At 35.5% G+C, this 16,052-nt stretch overlaps 3 protein-coding genes across 10 annotated transcripts; 1 reads left to right on the plus strand and 2 right to left on the minus strand.

Annotated features, from left to right (window-relative positions):
- Nucleotides 1–2: 2 nt before the first annotated feature.
- On the minus strand, nt 3–5,815 carry LOC107217849 (SET domain-containing protein SmydA-8). The gene is made up of 9 exons (XM_015655531.2): nt 5,675–5,815; nt 5,371–5,552; nt 4,519–4,747; nt 4,087–4,337; nt 3,541–3,708; nt 2,856–3,082; nt 1,353–1,563; nt 1,107–1,252; nt 3–718 (listed from the first exon to the last, which is right to left on the minus strand). Exons 1-9 carry the CDS (start codon nt 5,693–5,695, stop codon nt 486–488), a joined length of 1,668 nt encoding a protein of 555 aa, XP_015511017.1. The 5' UTR covers nt 5,696–5,815; the 3' UTR covers nt 3–485.
- Nucleotides 5,816–6,515: 700 nt separating this feature from the next.
- Nucleotides 6,516–11,297, plus strand: LOC107217847 (SET domain-containing protein SmydA-8). 5 transcript variants are annotated; one of them, XM_015655526.2, is made up of 8 exons: nt 6,516–7,289; nt 7,532–7,636; nt 7,735–7,927; nt 7,979–8,203; nt 8,598–8,885; nt 9,174–9,461; nt 9,861–10,071; nt 10,782–11,297. In XM_015655526.2, exons 2-8 carry the CDS (start codon nt 7,554–7,556, stop codon nt 11,063–11,065), a joined length of 1,572 nt encoding a protein of 523 aa, XP_015511012.2. In that variant the 5' UTR covers nt 6,516–7,289; nt 7,532–7,553; the 3' UTR covers nt 11,066–11,297. The 5 variants fall into 5 exon arrangements, with proteins under 5 accessions (XP_015511012.2, XP_046589128.1, XP_046589131.1 ...); XM_046733172.1 differs by having other exon boundaries at nt 8,033–8,203; XM_046733175.1 differs by lacking the exon at nt 7,979–8,203.
- Nucleotides 11,298–11,499: 202 nt separating this feature from the next.
- On the minus strand, nt 11,500–16,000 carry LOC107217848 (erlin-1). Of its 4 annotated transcripts, XM_046733177.1 has the most exons (6): nt 13,994–14,105; nt 13,630–13,696; nt 13,462–13,521; nt 12,979–13,168; nt 12,620–12,878; nt 11,500–12,478 (listed from the first exon to the last, which is right to left on the minus strand). In XM_046733177.1, the coding sequence occupies exons 3-6, from the start codon at nt 13,465–13,467 to the stop codon at nt 12,022–12,024; spliced, it is 912 nt and encodes a 303-aa protein (XP_046589133.1). In that variant the 5' UTR covers nt 13,468–13,521; nt 13,630–13,696; nt 13,994–14,105; the 3' UTR covers nt 11,500–12,021. The 4 variants fall into 4 exon arrangements, with proteins under 4 accessions (XP_046589133.1, XP_015511015.1, XP_015511014.1 ...); XM_015655529.2 differs by lacking the exon at nt 13,630–13,696 and having other exon boundaries at nt 13,994–14,109; XM_015655528.2 differs by lacking the exons at nt 13,462–13,521; nt 13,630–13,696 and adding an exon at nt 14,274–16,000 and having other exon boundaries at nt 11,502–12,478; nt 13,994–14,109.
- Nucleotides 16,001–16,052: the final 52 nt, after the last annotated feature.

Consider the following 16,052-nt stretch of genomic DNA (forward strand, 5'->3'; position numbering starts at 1 on the left):
TCTTTTAAATATATGTATAACTTTATTTTGTAAATATAACAAACTGATTAACTATGTTTATTGTAAAACTGAATACGTTATTACGTGACTTTCAGAGTTACATGTCAATCACATATTTCCAGCAACAAAAGTTCTTCAAATCAGACTTTAACACGTTGCTTACGAAGTATGCTACACCAGCCTTTGGTGCAAAACTTCTTTAATTCGGATCAACCTTTTTCAGTAAGATGACCGCGGATTATGTTTCATTTTTAACTTGACTGCTCTGATGTCGATTCACTGAAATAAGCAAACATGACATACTCCTCTACCATCCTTTAGTTTAGAGTAATTAGTACATCCGTTTTTTTAAATCACAAGTAGTGATTTTCATTATCCCTTTAGCAAAAGTGTCTAAAATTCAATAGTTGTCAGAAGCAGTTGTTAATTCTCTGATGTGAAGATCATTCATTACAAATGTTTTCGGTTATTTGCGACGATAGGATTTACGTATTTTTTATAGAGGCTTCCAATTCCCCCAAAGACTGAACTGCCACTTCACCAATCTGCCTTTCGACAGTGTTTGGATACTCCAACATTAGAATGCGTGCTGCTTCCTTCAGAATTTCCGCTGCCTCTATCATCTTACTCTTCAGACTTGCCTCATCTATCGTCCCAGTATGAAACAAATTCTTGGCCAAAACCAACAGCGGTGCATGTAGTTCGTATAAAGTCATTCCTGAATACATAATATCGATAATTATTGCATCGTTAGACTATTCTGTACGAGAAAACAAGTTTCGAAAGTCGAACTTCCCTAGTAGGTTTTGGAAAAAAATAATTACGATTTACCATTTCAAAGTATCCAAAAATTCACACATTCACTTGACAAGCCGTTTTCTTTATCATCTATTCAAATTTAATTGAATGGAGGCCGAAAAAATCTTTGACACGATCAGTGCTTCTTAATCTTGCTTTACGTTTTATCTAGGGCTTGATAATGATTAAATCAACTCTTTATGTCTATGAATAATAATATACCTTCTAGAATCATGAATCTAATTCACAAGTTTTCGCATCTTGCTTTCCACCAGTGTGTCGTACCAGATTACGCTATTTATACTGACCTCTAAATCGTGAGTAACCTGGTTCTATGACATCCAATGCCCGGAGAAGAGATCTGCATATATCTACCTTGTGTTCCAAAACAACGTCCGGTAGATCGTCAAATTCATATCCTTCGCATCGTCCGTAAAGTTGATTCAACGAATACCTGAAAGTAATTCGAACGTGCAGCTTGCATCACGCCATTTCACATAATGTAGCAGTAAAAAACTTTGTCTATGTTCTTTTACTATTATAAGAATATTTACATTAAAATCATGTTAAACGCGTGTTGCGGATGCAAAACTGAGCGATACTTTTTGATGAGTGATTCTCTTGCTTCGATCGCAGTACCGCCGTCATTGCAAGTTGCCTGTTCGACATCGTCCACTTCCGCCTGAATGATACTCAACACTCGCCTAATCGCTTGTCCTCCCGTCGTGAACGGACAATGCGTGCACTTCCACGTACTTTCGGGATCTGCATAAAATACCCTTGCATTAGTCAATGGATAGGTTTATTCATTCCGTTTGATACAGTCAGTATAATAAACATCATACTGAACGCAGTTATCATATAGGAAATTCCATATCAATTTGACCAAGTCCTGACCCTCATATTTTTGCCTGTATAACGACTGTCAAAAGTCGTAACATGAAAATGTTATTTTATTCCACGCTTGTATTTAGGTCAAGTTTTATAATTTTTTCATTTCTTAAAATAGTTTAAAAAGTCTATAAACTTGTATTTGAAAATATCAAAAATAGCGCCTTTACTTTTCAAGGATGTTTTCAAGAATTTTCGTTGACCAAAAAAATTTGAGACGTAATTTTAATAATTCATGTAAAAAAATTACATGTTTCGCGTTTTGGTCGAGAAGGGGATCGTTTACCATCCTGAATATCATTCCGAAATAATCGGAATAGAATGTAGCATTTGTGGTATTTTTTCGGATTCTTCGCTAACACGATTTTCACGAATTTCGACAATCATTGTTTGCAGGGGATTTTTCAGAAAAATCTAGAAAAAAATGCATTTAGATATACTTGAGGTCCTACCACATCAAAAAAAAAAAAAAATTCGGGAAAAATAAAAAATACAAAGCTCGAGTTGAAATGGCATGCCCCATATGCATTATCATCCAGATGTTGGTCTTTAATTTAACTTCCTCACTTTGATCCATTTTTATAGTTAAATACCTAATCTGGTAAAAAAAATCTCAGAAGTTTCGTATGTGTAAGAATATTACTGTAGACAATTTCTCAAAAGATGGTATTCTTTTGGGTTTCCTTTTAGAACTTCATTTTCTATTGTTCATTTTCTAAAGTGTTCAGATCTGAACAAATCCAAATTCTGGTGTTTCTGCATAATTTTTTTTTTTTACTGCATCGCGTAATGGAAAACTGCAAGGATGCGGGTTTTCGAGAGATATCAAAATTTTTAAGAATCAAGTGTGATTAATTTTTCGGAAACGTAGTTAAAAAATGTGGATATTTCTTCCAAAAAATATTTCCAATGTATTTAGAATTATAACATCTTTCTAGAAATGTTAAACAAAAATATCAAACTTTTTCTATAAGCATAGGAAATTGAGATATGCCAAGATAATTCCTATGAATTATTAGAATTTACCAGAGATTTTTTTCAAGAACTGGAAACTGTAAGAGATTTATATTTTGAGTAAATTCGTAAAAGTTCATGTGAGTTTCTGAAAATAATTTTCGACAGGAAGTAAACGGCGATTTCCGAATTGAGGGATCTCGTGAACTCACCCAATGAATCGAGGGACAAAATCACTCCGTTATCACATTTGTTGCATTTCAACGACGACATGTGAGTACCGAGCTCCGTCGGATCGGAACACCTTCTGCAGGCACAGTCGAAGTACTTGCTCTCGCGGAGTTGCTCACGGCGCAAAATTGTTGGTAATAAGCTATGCGTGTAGCTGCCATACAATTCACTTCCTCGTTGTACCTTCGTCGTTGTTCTGACGCAAATTCTACGATCAGAGAGACAATTGTTGAAAAATGACAGGTTTTTAAATGAGGAATCGCTAATAAGGTTTTGAGATATGGCTGTGGTTGTTCAATATGGCGGCGCACTTGGTGATCAGCTGGGTGCAGTTCCAGCCTCGGTTTTGGCTAATTTTAACGAACACAAAAAGACCAAAAACTTCGCAAAAGCGGTACTACACTTTTAATGTATTACATTGAATTAATAATAAATGAAGTCTCGGCTAAGAATGAATTTCGTAACTAAATACAACACGATTAGTGCCGTATACACTTTTTGTGCTACCAGATGTGATCTTCTTATGTTTTAAATCCCAAAACGGCAGAAAATGGTACGTCGGATACCAATAACTCCAAATTTTGTATTCGATCGCTACTTCCTTACTTATAATATTCATCCAACATAAAGTGTAAGCTGTAGTTCATACTGATTATCGAAAATTACCTGTAATTATCAGGCGAAATACTGTGGGTGGTATTAGAAACACAAGAGTGATTCATCATGGCCGTGATCGGGTACAACGCCTTGGCACTGTAGCCTGACGGGCTTCTGACTTCGTGACTGTTAATCTCGAGGATACCACAAGCGGTGTGAAGTTCATCCTCTGAAAATCTATAATCAATTTTCCATAAGTATTAAAAACCTCGTTTCCATCTGACGATCGCAAAAAGAGTCATCATTTACATATCCCAGTAAACCCAATCGAATGGAATACGGCAAAAACGGAATTAACTAGAATTAAAACAAATTAAAATAAATTAAAATAAATTCATAACGATTGCCACACAAGTCTTTTCAATTCGGTTCAATTCAAGTTAATTCCATTTTTGGACGTACTGAACCCCATTCAATTCGTTTTGTTTTACTGGGATGAGCAACTATGCCCGATATCGGTTTCTCTGCCTATGTTTAACTTTTTAAGGGGTCATACAACTATTACAATTTGCCACTGATACATACATTTTATAAATTTCAGAGTGTGTATTGTACCTGTCAAGTTTACAGCGGGAACGAAGGTATTCTACTATGTTAACCTGAGATCTTTTCCACTCGAGTTGCTGCGACCTCTTCAAATTGTGTGCCTCCATATCTTTCACCTCGGTCATCCATCTTATCGGGTCTTTCTCAGAAGCAATAAGCAGTCTCAATGGACTCACGCAGTCCAGTTGAGGGGATGCATTAACAGTGTCATCATCAATCGCTGCGATGACATTAAATTTCTCCCCCGAAGCTGCAAAAACCTGTGGAAATATCTCCGTTTACCGATTTGGAAAACTTAAATATGGAGATTTTAAATTCAATGGCATCCGGGGCAAGTATTTAAAAAAACCGAATCACTTGCTCAACAAAACGGCGAGAAAGATTTTTGGCACAAAAAGAAGTATCAATGAATAATTGAATGAAAAAGTCAACAATGCTCACTTGACACTCGTAATCTTTATGACAAGGCAAAAGTTCGCAATCCGGCCCGCAGACTGGCCAGCCACATTTTGAGCAAAGTGGTCGCTCCGTGGATTCGAGACCCGTAGGTGGCCAAGGCGAATAACATCCAAGGCAAAGCGGGTAGCTAAACGCTTTCGGTCCAACGACAAATGCTGTTTCAGACCACAACTCTTCGCCAGGTTCCAAATCACGATTAGCCACAACGTACCTGCAGTGTCAAATTATATTTTTACCTTTTCGAAGAGGCTTCATTATCCTGTTTAGACTTTGAATAAATAGACTCATCTGTTCTCATTTCAAAAAGATTATTCGACTTCGAGTTTCAAATATACCGTATTTCAGATGATTATGTGTAATAATGATACAGTCTAATAGCAACGTTACTGGGATCCTAAATGCATAATTCGGGCAACATCGCGACGTACGTTGAAAAATCAGCTGATTGTTTCTGGTAAAATTTCCCAATACTAAGCGGCATATAAAACGTTTTGCACGCGTTGTCGAATAGACGTAAAATATGCTGCAGAAAACCGCTTTTATAAATAAACACAGCATAAGCCTCACGGAAAAAAAGCCCAACTTGGGTGTCAATTCGTAAACCTAACTTTTTTCTTATGGGAAATTAGCATTATCTATGAGTTTGGGGTACGAATTTACACCCAAGTTGGGCTTTTTTTCCGTGAGGGAATCGTTGGTGGTGACTTTACAATATTTGTTACCACAAGTTTGCGTATTCTGGGTTTAATGATTCTCATAGGATCAATCGCGTATTACAAGCGTAAACAGGGGACGACGACTCTCACCTGAATTTCGATAAACAGTCGTACTTACCTTCCGAATTCCTCGTTCTTTAGAATTTTGTAAGGCTTATCGCAAAGTTTTTTGTGATTCTCATAATCACCGGCTCTGTGATCTTCAGAACAGTACCAGGCTTTGAAACAACCAGAACATTTAAACTTGCAGTTTGCTGCCCCACAACTTGCACATGGTCCTCCAGAGCCTTCGGCTACTACCTATAGTTAAACACACAGGCGATGATATTGCGAATCAATCGGTGCACATCAATGACATATACATTAAATTTTTTGACATGAAACTACTATTTGTGAAAACGCCTATAAAAAAGAGAAATTACCAGTTCAGGTGGCGAGGACATTATTTGGCGCGAAAAAATCTTTAACCGAAAACTGTTTAAGGAACAGTGAACCAAGTGTCAACTATAAGTTGCGCTACTTGTTGCGGCAGTCTGACTCTTGCCGTGGAAAATCGGGTACTGTTTGAATGAAGCACACTCTACGCTCCTCCGAATCTACACCTTAAATATATTCGCGCTAACCCTGCCAAAGAACAGTGCAGCTGAACCTCGTTACATCTCGAGAATTCGGTCTCTAGAAGTATCTGTAGTAGTTGAGAGGCGACTGATGAACTGTCGCGGGTTAATTTTAGACTACAGACATCAGTCTATACAGTAACAATCAGAAGCTTGAAGAATCAATACCAAACACACATTTCTGTGTGTCGCATTATTTTTAATAACCCGTGTATCATGATAAATACATTATTTGTTTGAACTGACGTTCATAAATATACATTTCTTAAATTGGTTTTTGTTTTATATTTGATACATTTTTTTATCTATGTACAGAGAAATTTTCTTATTTTATTTAAAAAATTCTCTCTCGTCCATTGGCTAATTTGATTATAACGATTAGGCTTAAAATTAACTATGAATTTTATCGGGTTTTGGTTTTTTTTAAATGTTCCTTCAAGATAAGTTGATTCAACTTCGCAAATATTTTCACAATTGTAACGACGTTATATAGACGATTCCGTCTAGTAAATATCTTATATAAACCGTACTTTGCTCAAGAACACCCAGAATACATGACGACACGTGACAAAAAGCGCGAACAGGCCAAAGATTGTGTTAAGAGATTGCCGCAACAGTTATGAGATGGTGCTGACAGAAATAGGGGACAAGTTATTGCGGTTACTCCTTTCTCCTTTCTTTGACCTGGCGGTTAATATTATTGCTGAGGAAAAAATAAAATCATTTGAGACCTCGGGAAAAGTTTTATCGTAAGAGCTCTAATTTTAGGGAACGGCCAGTAATGTAATGTGTTTTATGGTTTTATAAAATTTCGAATCCTAATCTTTTCAAGATATACGTCATTGTATAGAAAATACCTGTGCTAAAGGAAAAAAGAAATTAGAAATAAAGAGAAGAAGCTAGCGTATTCAGAATGCATAGCTAATAGCTGTACATATGTATATGTATATGCAGAAGCACAGAGTAGGTATGATTTGCCTAAAATAAACTCCCCATCGGATTACTTCGGCACAAAATCCAGACACCTTATAGACTAAGTAAGTTCAACTCGAGCCCCGCACCGCGAAGTCGAGCTCAAGAACTTGATGCTTATTGTTAGGCCGAAGCTTAGCTTGGCACTATAATTGCTTACGGTCCAGTCAGTTTTATTCGAGAACCAAAATACGACAGTCGAGTTTTTATACAATTATTATACCGCATGTGTGTAAATGGTGCGTAATTGCGCGATTATACAGTTGATGGATGTGAGAAACTGAAAGTAGGCTTCATTTGTTATACCAACTCGTTTTGACCATACGTAAATTTCATCTTGAAACGCTTCATTAATTGCGCACAAAATTTGAGAAGAACAACAGTTAAACTACTCAAAATCGGATTGGATAGTCGAATTCCCTTGAAAGATTCGTTTTTGGCATCATTGGTACGTACAGTAATTATCCCATCCATTTGAAAATATTATTTTGAACCTTGTTTAATTATGTATTGGATATTTAATATCAGGGTAAAATTCATATTTACAATGAAATTACTTTTATCGCCATATACCGACAACAGTCAAAGCAAGTAAACAATTGTTGAACGAGCAGATTAGACAAAAAATGAATCGTAGGAATTCAAATTAAGATGTACAGTTACAGTATCTAATTTGAATCTCATTCCCAGCTGCGGCATAAAAAAAAATAGGATGGTGAACGATAGAGAAACGCAGGATGCGCCTGCGCAAGTTTTTTTGAAATATCGAATTGCCAAATCTGAAAAACTTGGAAGGTACTATAACTTTCCATACTATACGTCATATTTTGTACAAATGATCCCGAGGCATTAAAATGTTTGACGAAATCAGGAATTGAATGATTGAATTCCAGGTACATGATAGCTGAGAAAGATTTGGTTGCTGGAGAAGTAATTCTTCGCGAAAGTCCAGTGAGTGTTGGTCCAACTGCTTTCTTCGAAGGTTCACTTTGCTTTAATTGTCACAAACCAATCGTGCAACCAGAGTTGAAACGTTACAATTGTACAAAGTGTAAGGTTGCTCCACTCTGCCAACCTGCTTGCGAGGTAAGCCTACATTCGTTAAAAAAATTTCGTGACGTTGTTAAATTGTTGTAGCTCGTTCCAGGGTATCACAAAAACGCCGAATGTTCACTTTTTCGCTCAAATCAGTTGTATTCGTCCAAAATCTCGGATCATTCGACCGTATTGCTGCCGCTACGTCTCTGGCTTCTCAGGCAAACTGAGACAGAATTATGGAAACATATTGACCTGATGGAAGATCACGTGAAAGAAAGAAGGGGAACCCATATTTGGAGTATTAGAGAACAGACTGTTGTTCAAGTAAGTGATAAACTGTCGATTGGATTGTTAAATTCGGAAGAGACCGTCTTGTCGCAGTGATAATACTATACCAACTGTCATGGCCATCGTATTTAATTATAAAAGTTATTAGGTTTTGCATATTTTGATCTATACGGTGACTCAATGTCAAAAAATGAAGCTTCGACAGTTCGCAAAATGAGTTCTGTATTTTGGTATTTATTAAATTTACCCAAATCGATCGACTGATTATCATTTCCGAAGCCATCGTTTCACCCTAATTCACATTTAAATAGCATGATCCTATGTGTAACTAATAACGTTATCCTCTAGTTGTGTTTCAACGCTGATTTCTTTTGAGGCATGAAAGATTCTCAAGACTAAGTACGGTTTTGAATTCATTTTATTACGATAGGTTTTGCATAAACTTCGATTGGTGCCGGACGATAGTGAAACTTCAGAATTGATGCAACGAATATGTGGGATTTTAGACGTGAACAGTTTCGAATTGAGGTCCTCGGGCGAATCAGAATTAGAAGGCCACCTTTTGAGAGGGCTTTACACAAAAGCTGCACTAATGGCTCATAACTGCCGAAGCAACACGCATCTCACAGTAGACGAACGCGATGAGCTGGCAATTTACGCCAGTGTAGATATCAAGAAAGGGGCAACTATTTATTTCAATTATACAGGTTTTTTACTGGTAAGTTTTCGAACTGTTTGGGTCCCTTAAATTCGATGGACGTTATCTCGTGACAATGAATACGTGACACACCGACTGGATTGTATTTGATTGTAAAAAAAATGTACAAAATGCCATATACCTCATATGAGGCTCCAACAGCGTGCGCGAAGTTTTCTATGCATTGGTATTCATTGAATTTATCCATACCGATAAGCTGATCACACAATCACGACGTCATATTGTCCTTACAACCCCTGCACGAAGGATAAAAATTTTTACTGATAACTTGTATGTACATACATTCAGGGCAGTGCAAAGCGGCGTGAGAATCTTCGAGAAGGGAAATACTTCGAGTGTGAATGTACATTATGTAGGGATCCTTTTGAGTTAAAGTCCAACTTGAGTTCATTGGTTTGTCCTCGATGTCGTCAGGGATACGTTGGGATTCAAAATCCTTTAACGTCGAATCCGTATGGTCTTAAAACAAAATGGCAATGCGAACGATGCAAATCACTCCTCAGCGGCAAAATGATCAAGACCACGTTGAATTTAACACGTTCTCTCATTGAGAATACTGAAAACTTCGATACAAAGGTACGTGGCAAATTATCGATTCTGTAGAAGTTCGAAAAAATGTATTTCTCTTTAGAAATTCAACATTCTAATATCATTATGAATTGAACTATTTTATGCCAAACCGATTGGCCACTAGCCTCCACCACTTGCAATTGCCATGTTATCTTTATTAAATGACTATTCTATAAATATGTAATTAGTCAAGTTGTCGACTTGTACTTCCGACTTCATCAATTGAAACTAATGTATCACTTTACTCAATTTTACTTATAAGATGTTGACCACGTAACTATTATGCAGATTTAGAATGAGTGAATCGTGAAAAATCAGTTCATTCAATATCATTCAGTGTCATTCAATACACATAGATAATGATTGATTGGACGGAAAGTACAATTCATCATATTACGATTACAGGCACTTGAATCTTTGCTAACGAAATTATTACTCACCGTTCACACGAATCATTACTTGGCCTTGGATTTGAAAGAAAAATTACTGGTCAACTACAGAAAAGAGATGTCAGCTATTAACCCGCGAAAAAAGATTTTGGAACGCATACTGAACCTTCACAGAGAAGGTCTGGCCGTTCTCGATATTATCGAACCAGGGATTTCACGTCAAAAAGGTCAATTCAATTTCTAATAATGTACGGTATTAACTCAAATAACGAAACCTTATTCATAATTAATACATTGTAGAAATTTAACGATGTAATTTTTTTTTGCAATCAACCTTCTATGATCCAAAGTGTGGACGTCAAAATGTCGAATGATGTCAGCTAGTAGCAGGAAATATACGTTTACTTCAACGTATTTCCACGAGTATTTTAATTATTATTAACTCTAGACATAAAAAAATGTGTAACCGCTTGTACAGAGTTTTCTGTCTCTCATATTCGAACAAATTCGCTGAAAAGAAGGCTAGAACGATCAGCTGATCATCCAATGCGACACCATATTGCTCTCCGACGGGTTCTAATAGAATTTGTATTAGGCACAATGCGTAATCGAGAGGATATTCACTTGTTTAAATCGCCAACCACTTGGGGAAGCAGTCACTTTAAGATCCCTTGAAATCACTTGAAATCATTGCAATCGCTTGTCACCCGGTTTATAAGTGAACACCTCCTGTCTGTAATGACGTGATATAGTACCGGTTTTCTCATGAAAAAATGTAGTTCTTCAAACATAAAATCATAATATACTTACAATGAATAAAAAACTGTAAAAGAAATTTGATTTCAATATCGCCACAGTCATTTTTATCTCTAGCAGTTTGACGCAGATTTATCTTTGTTAGTGCAATCTGTTTAATTACGTCGATATTTTATTACAGGAATACGGCTGTACGAAATGCATTTGGCAACAGCATTGATAGCAAAAAAGAATTACGCCGCACGTGAAATATCACCGTTAGAATTGTCGTTACAATTGAAGGAAGCTCAAGATCTACTGCGAAAGGCGTTGTCAAATCTACTTTTGGAACCAACTGGGACGCCCGAAGGCCGATTAGCAAAGCTTGCCTTACAGCAAATGAAACTTTTACGGGAAAATATGACCGATGCCAACGCTCTAGCTACACCAGGACAAAAGCCGAAGACACAGACCATGAAACACTGATCTTTGTGTATAGTAGAGATAAATTTCAAGAGAGCAATCAGTTTTATTCGACCATAATTGACAGTATTGACGGAAGCAGGACATAGGTTGTTAATTGTGCTTCGCTCTAAATGTTATACGAATATACTAGAATGTACAATCAATTCGCATTTCTAAAATTATATCAAAGCATCGAAAACAGCGTGCCAAAAGTTTAACTTTCATTTTATAACATTAAATCAGTTTAGAATAATGTGAGCGAAAAAAAATCGTTATTTTCACGAAGTCTGATGATTATGAAATTTTGACAGTACGTGCAATGTTTCCATTGCCATATCACGGTCAGTGGCAAGGTTTTACTACTAAACAAGTTTTGTTGATTTTGAGTTAGAAACTCAAGATTTTCCCTAATCTCGTATTCTCGTGTATTTTTAATCCACGCAGGACAGTTTTAAAGATGAATAGTGTATACCGTCTGAATTAAAAGTTGGGAAAAGAGAAATAACCGTTTAAGAAATCTTTAGCAATGTCATTTGCGCCAACGAGTGAACACGAATGAGACAACATGTCCCCTGTATAATAGAAATGATTTTAAACAAATTTAACATCTTAGCTAGTACTGTTCAAATTTGTTCCGATTTATTCCCATACGGATTCTCCATCATCTCTTAAATGGATTTCTTAAATGATTTGTTTCTCTTTTTCTAACTTTTCATTCAGACGATGTGGTCCCATTCAATATGAAAATGGCGAAAGGATGAATAATTTTCAAAAAAATGTTCATAATATGAGCGTCACCGTGCATAGCATACAGATAATGCTTCAAAAATACACATTTTTTTACCATAATCACGTCTTACCGAGGTAAGTTACTGTAATTTATTTGTATTCGAACAAACAATAATTAGTATATTATATATAGGTATGTACAAGCGCACTTCCGAAAAATCACTCATTCTTTCTAACGTTACGTGAAATTATTTTGTCTGTTCGAAATCACTAACAATGGTCGCGTCTTTCCGCGAGATCTTTGCATCAGCGCCCAAAGTAGGATCACTGGAACAGCCTCCGAGTGTAAACATTTTTGGGATGTCAGCTCCGTAATACACTTTGGCATTCTGAGCTAGAGATTCGTATTTCTTGAGCTCCAGAAACTCTTTGGATAATAGTAACTTGTTTGCCTCGGCTTGTCGTTCCATTTGATAAAAATCAGCATCTGACCGACTCTTCTGTCGAGCTAGATGCATCTCATCTTCAATAGACGCCATTCGCTGTAATGATTCTTTCTCCATGATCTTTTGATCGTACTGAATCTTTGCCACTTGGGCTTCTTTTTCTGCTTCGATTATTGCCTTTTTACGATCCGTCTCTGCATCTTTTTCCACTACTCTTTGATGCTGTATCGATATAAGTAACTTCGTCTTCTCTGCTTCCCTGTGAAACAAATTATTTACAATCTCACTATAAATGTTTTATTATTTGGAATTTAAAATCCTCCCACTTTTTTCATCATGATGACTGTAAAAATATTGGTCGATTTAGGTCTTGAACAATTCTTTAATGCTTGATACTCACATCAACTCGTAATTTTTCCTAATAGTCTCTGGTATTTTTGGCTTTGTAACGCGAACTGCCTGGATGCTGAGTCCTGGCGCCAATTCATTGAGATCAGTCTGTAGAGCAGACTTTAAATTTTCGTCGATTTGATCAAATAAATCTATGTAAACTTCGTGAAGACTATGCATAGAACAAAATTGATTTAATTCATGATGAACTTTGTTGAATATTAAAGTCCTGTCGTAATCTGCGGTAAAGTTTTTCACCATGTTGTAAACTGAAAAAAAATTAGAACATTTTTTAAGATACCTTTACTTTTTGGATACCTATGGAAACAACATATATGCGCAATATTTTAGAATCATTTATTCCTTTACCACTGTTTGCATCCAGAATGTTCACAACTTCTATTCGATCAAAATAAATCATAACACCTCCACTCGTTCCGCAGGGAACATTTTTAACTTCGTCCGTTTGTAAAGTTACCTGAACTGAACGATATGAAGTTAAAAGAGGGACCATCATATGAAATCCCGGACTACTGACGTGTGAAAGCAACGCGCCACCCTAAAATTGAGAATCCTGTTATTTGTAGGTATTTGTCACATTTACATCAAGATTAAGGATGAATACGCTTCATCATCTGAATCAACAGTTAAGGAAAAGTGGAAAAACAGTTTAAAAAATCTCCAGGACTGTAATTTGTGCTAATGATAGTGAACACCGATGAAACAATACGTCTGCTGCGTAACGAAAATAAACGATTGGGAACAAATTAGAATAACACTCGCTAAGTTATTAACAATTTGAGACTAGGTTTCACAAATGGAAAGTTTAAAATGATGAAATGCTGGTCTTACTTTCATCTGTTTTCACCAGTTTTCGTCACATTTTATTCATCACAGAAATCTTTACGAGACCTGAGAAAAATTTTATAAACAATTATCTCCATAGTGGATAAAAAGAGATATGCATAAATACGGTACAATAAATGTTTGTCGACAATTATATTTAAGCATTGTATTTACACTATAATGTAATATTTCTTGAATGTTTTCCAGTCAATCGAGCTGCAGGGTTCTACTCAGCAAACCACTAAGCCCAAGAACATTAGAACCGGGTAAAAAACACCATGGTTAAAGGGTTTTGCCTACTTCAAGTCATGCACTTTTTTTTAAATAGTTGATATCTTAGCTTACGTTATTCAAAATTGCTCAAAATTATTTTTATAGCATAATAGGTATGTTATATTCGTATTCACTTTCATTGCAGCCAATAACTGGGCTAGACATTTTTTAATCGGATTTTTCTCCTTCCTAAACTTTGAATTTCGGTTGTTCGACTCATTCACCATTAACAATCTCATTAGAAAGTACAATAATAAAGACTTACCCGAAAATATACACCAACATGACCCTCCTCAATTCGATGAAGTGAAAAATTAAATACTACAGCCAAGCAGACTAGTATACATAATCCGATAATATTTTGATCGGACATTTCCTTACCTATAAATGAAAGAGTCAATTAAAGTACGATGGAATAATGAATTTTTAATGGAAACTAAGTTTCAATGACACTGAATGAATCGATGTGTTTGTGTATACTGGCAACCGTAAAGCAAATGAAACTAGGTTATGTGACAGGCTGAACATAATCTCAACATTCTTACCGTATATTAATTATTTCGGATTGAATAATTCTTACTGATTACATTAACGAAGATGGAAATCGGATTTAAGGTGATTTTTTTTTATAGAATATCTAACTAACCCTCCTATTCACCCTTCCGTGTTTACAAGTCTTCTATCCATGGCTACTTTGATCAGTGCCACAGTGCAAGAATCATGCAAGAATTGAAGTTGATATGAAGCAATATCGCGGGCATGGTTTTGTTTGTATGCAGACAAGAGCTCGATTCTTGAACCCAGGACCCTGGATGTCATATAAATACGCAGAACCATTGGATCTCAGAAAAAATCTAATTTTTATTTCGTGAAATTTGTGGGATTTTCACCTCTATTAGATGATAATAGAAAGGAAGGAAATAAATCAGAGTTTTTCACATTTTTATTAGGAAAGAGTCTTGAGTTCCCAGATTTTCATTCGATTTTCGCGTGGTAGCCGACTTTAACACAAATAATCAGATTTTTGAAAACTCTGATTATTTCGGATTGTCAATAAAAGATAAACTTCCGAAAGAATAAGTTCATTCCAGAAAATCTCAAAAATTTTTTGAAATTCCCCAGATATTATCAGAATAATTCAAACTTGTCCAGAACTAATATAGAATACAACTCAGAGTTGTTCGGAAACATTGCATATTTCCAGCAAACTTTTTTAAAAAAATTTATGAAAATTAGCTGAGAATTTTTTTCTATCAGGGGGAGTAAAAATAAACGCCTAGGCCGATTTTTCGCTCTTAATAAACTACAAATCTATGAATATATAACATGTATTTGTATTTTCATTTACTTACTTTACTTATCCTTACAATAGTATATATTTATAAGTCCTAGTTATTATTATTATTTTTATATTAAATTACTTTGCATATATAGATATATATACGTATATGTATATATATATATATTCATATATATATATGTATATATCGAGAGATATCCTGATTTCACTTGGCCAGTGTTATAATTGCCATTACGTATGATCATTTAAATTGTGTCTGGAACCATGTGATATTCAATACCTTATAAGTGAGGTAAAAACACAAATTCGACATAAATGTACGCACTGACGGGGCTAGGATGGAATTCTGTACGACGAACACAGAGTTCGGATGTGCAATTCTTAAATTCATCCAAAAACTATTAGCAATTAAGGCAAATGTATTGCACAGGAATCTCGGATGCTGACCAGGTAACTAATCGAATATATTCTCTCCAAGGTTTATGCTATTGCAAATAAGTTTTCAATGAACTTCGGATATTGCAAAGACTATTAGTTGCTGTAACATTGTAGCGCATGTATCAGTTTTATTTTTTTAATTTTAGATGCAGAAAAACATTAAGTAACACAGTACTTCCATAGTTTGATATTAGATTAACGAAATATCATTTGTATATGATCATTAGGGTGTGTCAAAATAAAATTTTTTTGGATTTTCATGGGGGCGCAGGGCTAAATTGTTATTTTGTACCAAAAAAAGAGATTCTCAAAAGGGGAGTGCTGTAGCTCAAGTGCTAGGGTATCCTAAATCGTTTTTTGTAAAAAAAACAGTGAAAAATCACACACAGAGAATGCTGACGTGAAAGGATCGCAATATTTATATTTTTATTTTTTTTCAAATAATTCTGGCCCAGAATACAGAAAAATATTTTTTATAGTAGTTTGAGTTTATACAATGGATAAAGTAAAATATTTCTCTTTCTTCTGGGCCAGAATTATTTGAAAAAAAAAAAATATTTTAGTTTATACATTGTATAAACTTAAC

Source organism: Neodiprion lecontei, chromosome 2, assembly GCF_021901455.1.
Source record: "Neodiprion lecontei isolate iyNeoLeco1 chromosome 2, iyNeoLeco1.1, whole genome shotgun sequence".
In the NCBI taxonomy this organism is placed as follows: Eukaryota; Metazoa; Arthropoda; class Insecta; order Hymenoptera; family Diprionidae; genus Neodiprion; species Neodiprion lecontei.

What these genes read in the sequence shown, in the direction of transcription:
- LOC107217847 (XM_015655526.2), top strand. Translation starts at nt 7,554, where the DNA reads ATGGTGAACGATAGAGAAACGCAGGATGCGCCTGCGCAAGTTTTTTTG. An exon ending in AAATCTGAAAAACTTGGAAG is followed by an intron (nt 7,637 to 7,734) that starts GTACTATAACTT and finishes ATTGAATTCCAG; the next exon opens with GTACATGATAGCTGAGAAAG. An exon ending in TCTGCCAACCTGCTTGCGAG is followed by an intron (nt 7,928 to 7,978) that starts GTAAGCCTACAT and finishes AAATTGTTGTAG; the next exon opens with CTCGTTCCAGGGTATCACAA.
- LOC107217849 (XM_015655531.2), bottom strand. Translation starts at nt 5,695, where the DNA reads ATGTCCTCGCCACCTGAACTG. An exon ending in ATTTCGCCTGATAATTACAG is followed by an intron (nt 3,083 to 3,540) that starts GTAATTTTCGAT and finishes CTCTGATCGTAG; the next exon opens with AATTTGCGTCAGAACAACGA. An exon ending in TTTGTCCCTCGATTCATTGG is followed by an intron (nt 1,564 to 2,855) that starts GTGAGTTCACGA and finishes TATTTTATGCAG; the next exon opens with ATCCCGAAAGTACGTGGAAG.
- LOC107217848 (XM_015655528.2), bottom strand. Translation starts at nt 14,101, where the DNA reads ATGTCCGATCAAAATATTATCGGATTATGTATACTAGTCTGCTTGGCT. An exon ending in CATTCTGGATGCAAACAGTG is followed by an intron (nt 12,879 to 12,978) that starts GTAAAGGAATAA and finishes ATTTTTTTTCAG; the next exon opens with TTTACAACATGGTGAAAAAC. An exon ending in AGGAAAAATTACGAGTTGAT is followed by an intron (nt 12,479 to 12,619) that starts GTGAGTATCAAG and finishes TTTGTTTCACAG; the next exon opens with GGAAGCAGAGAAGACGAAGT.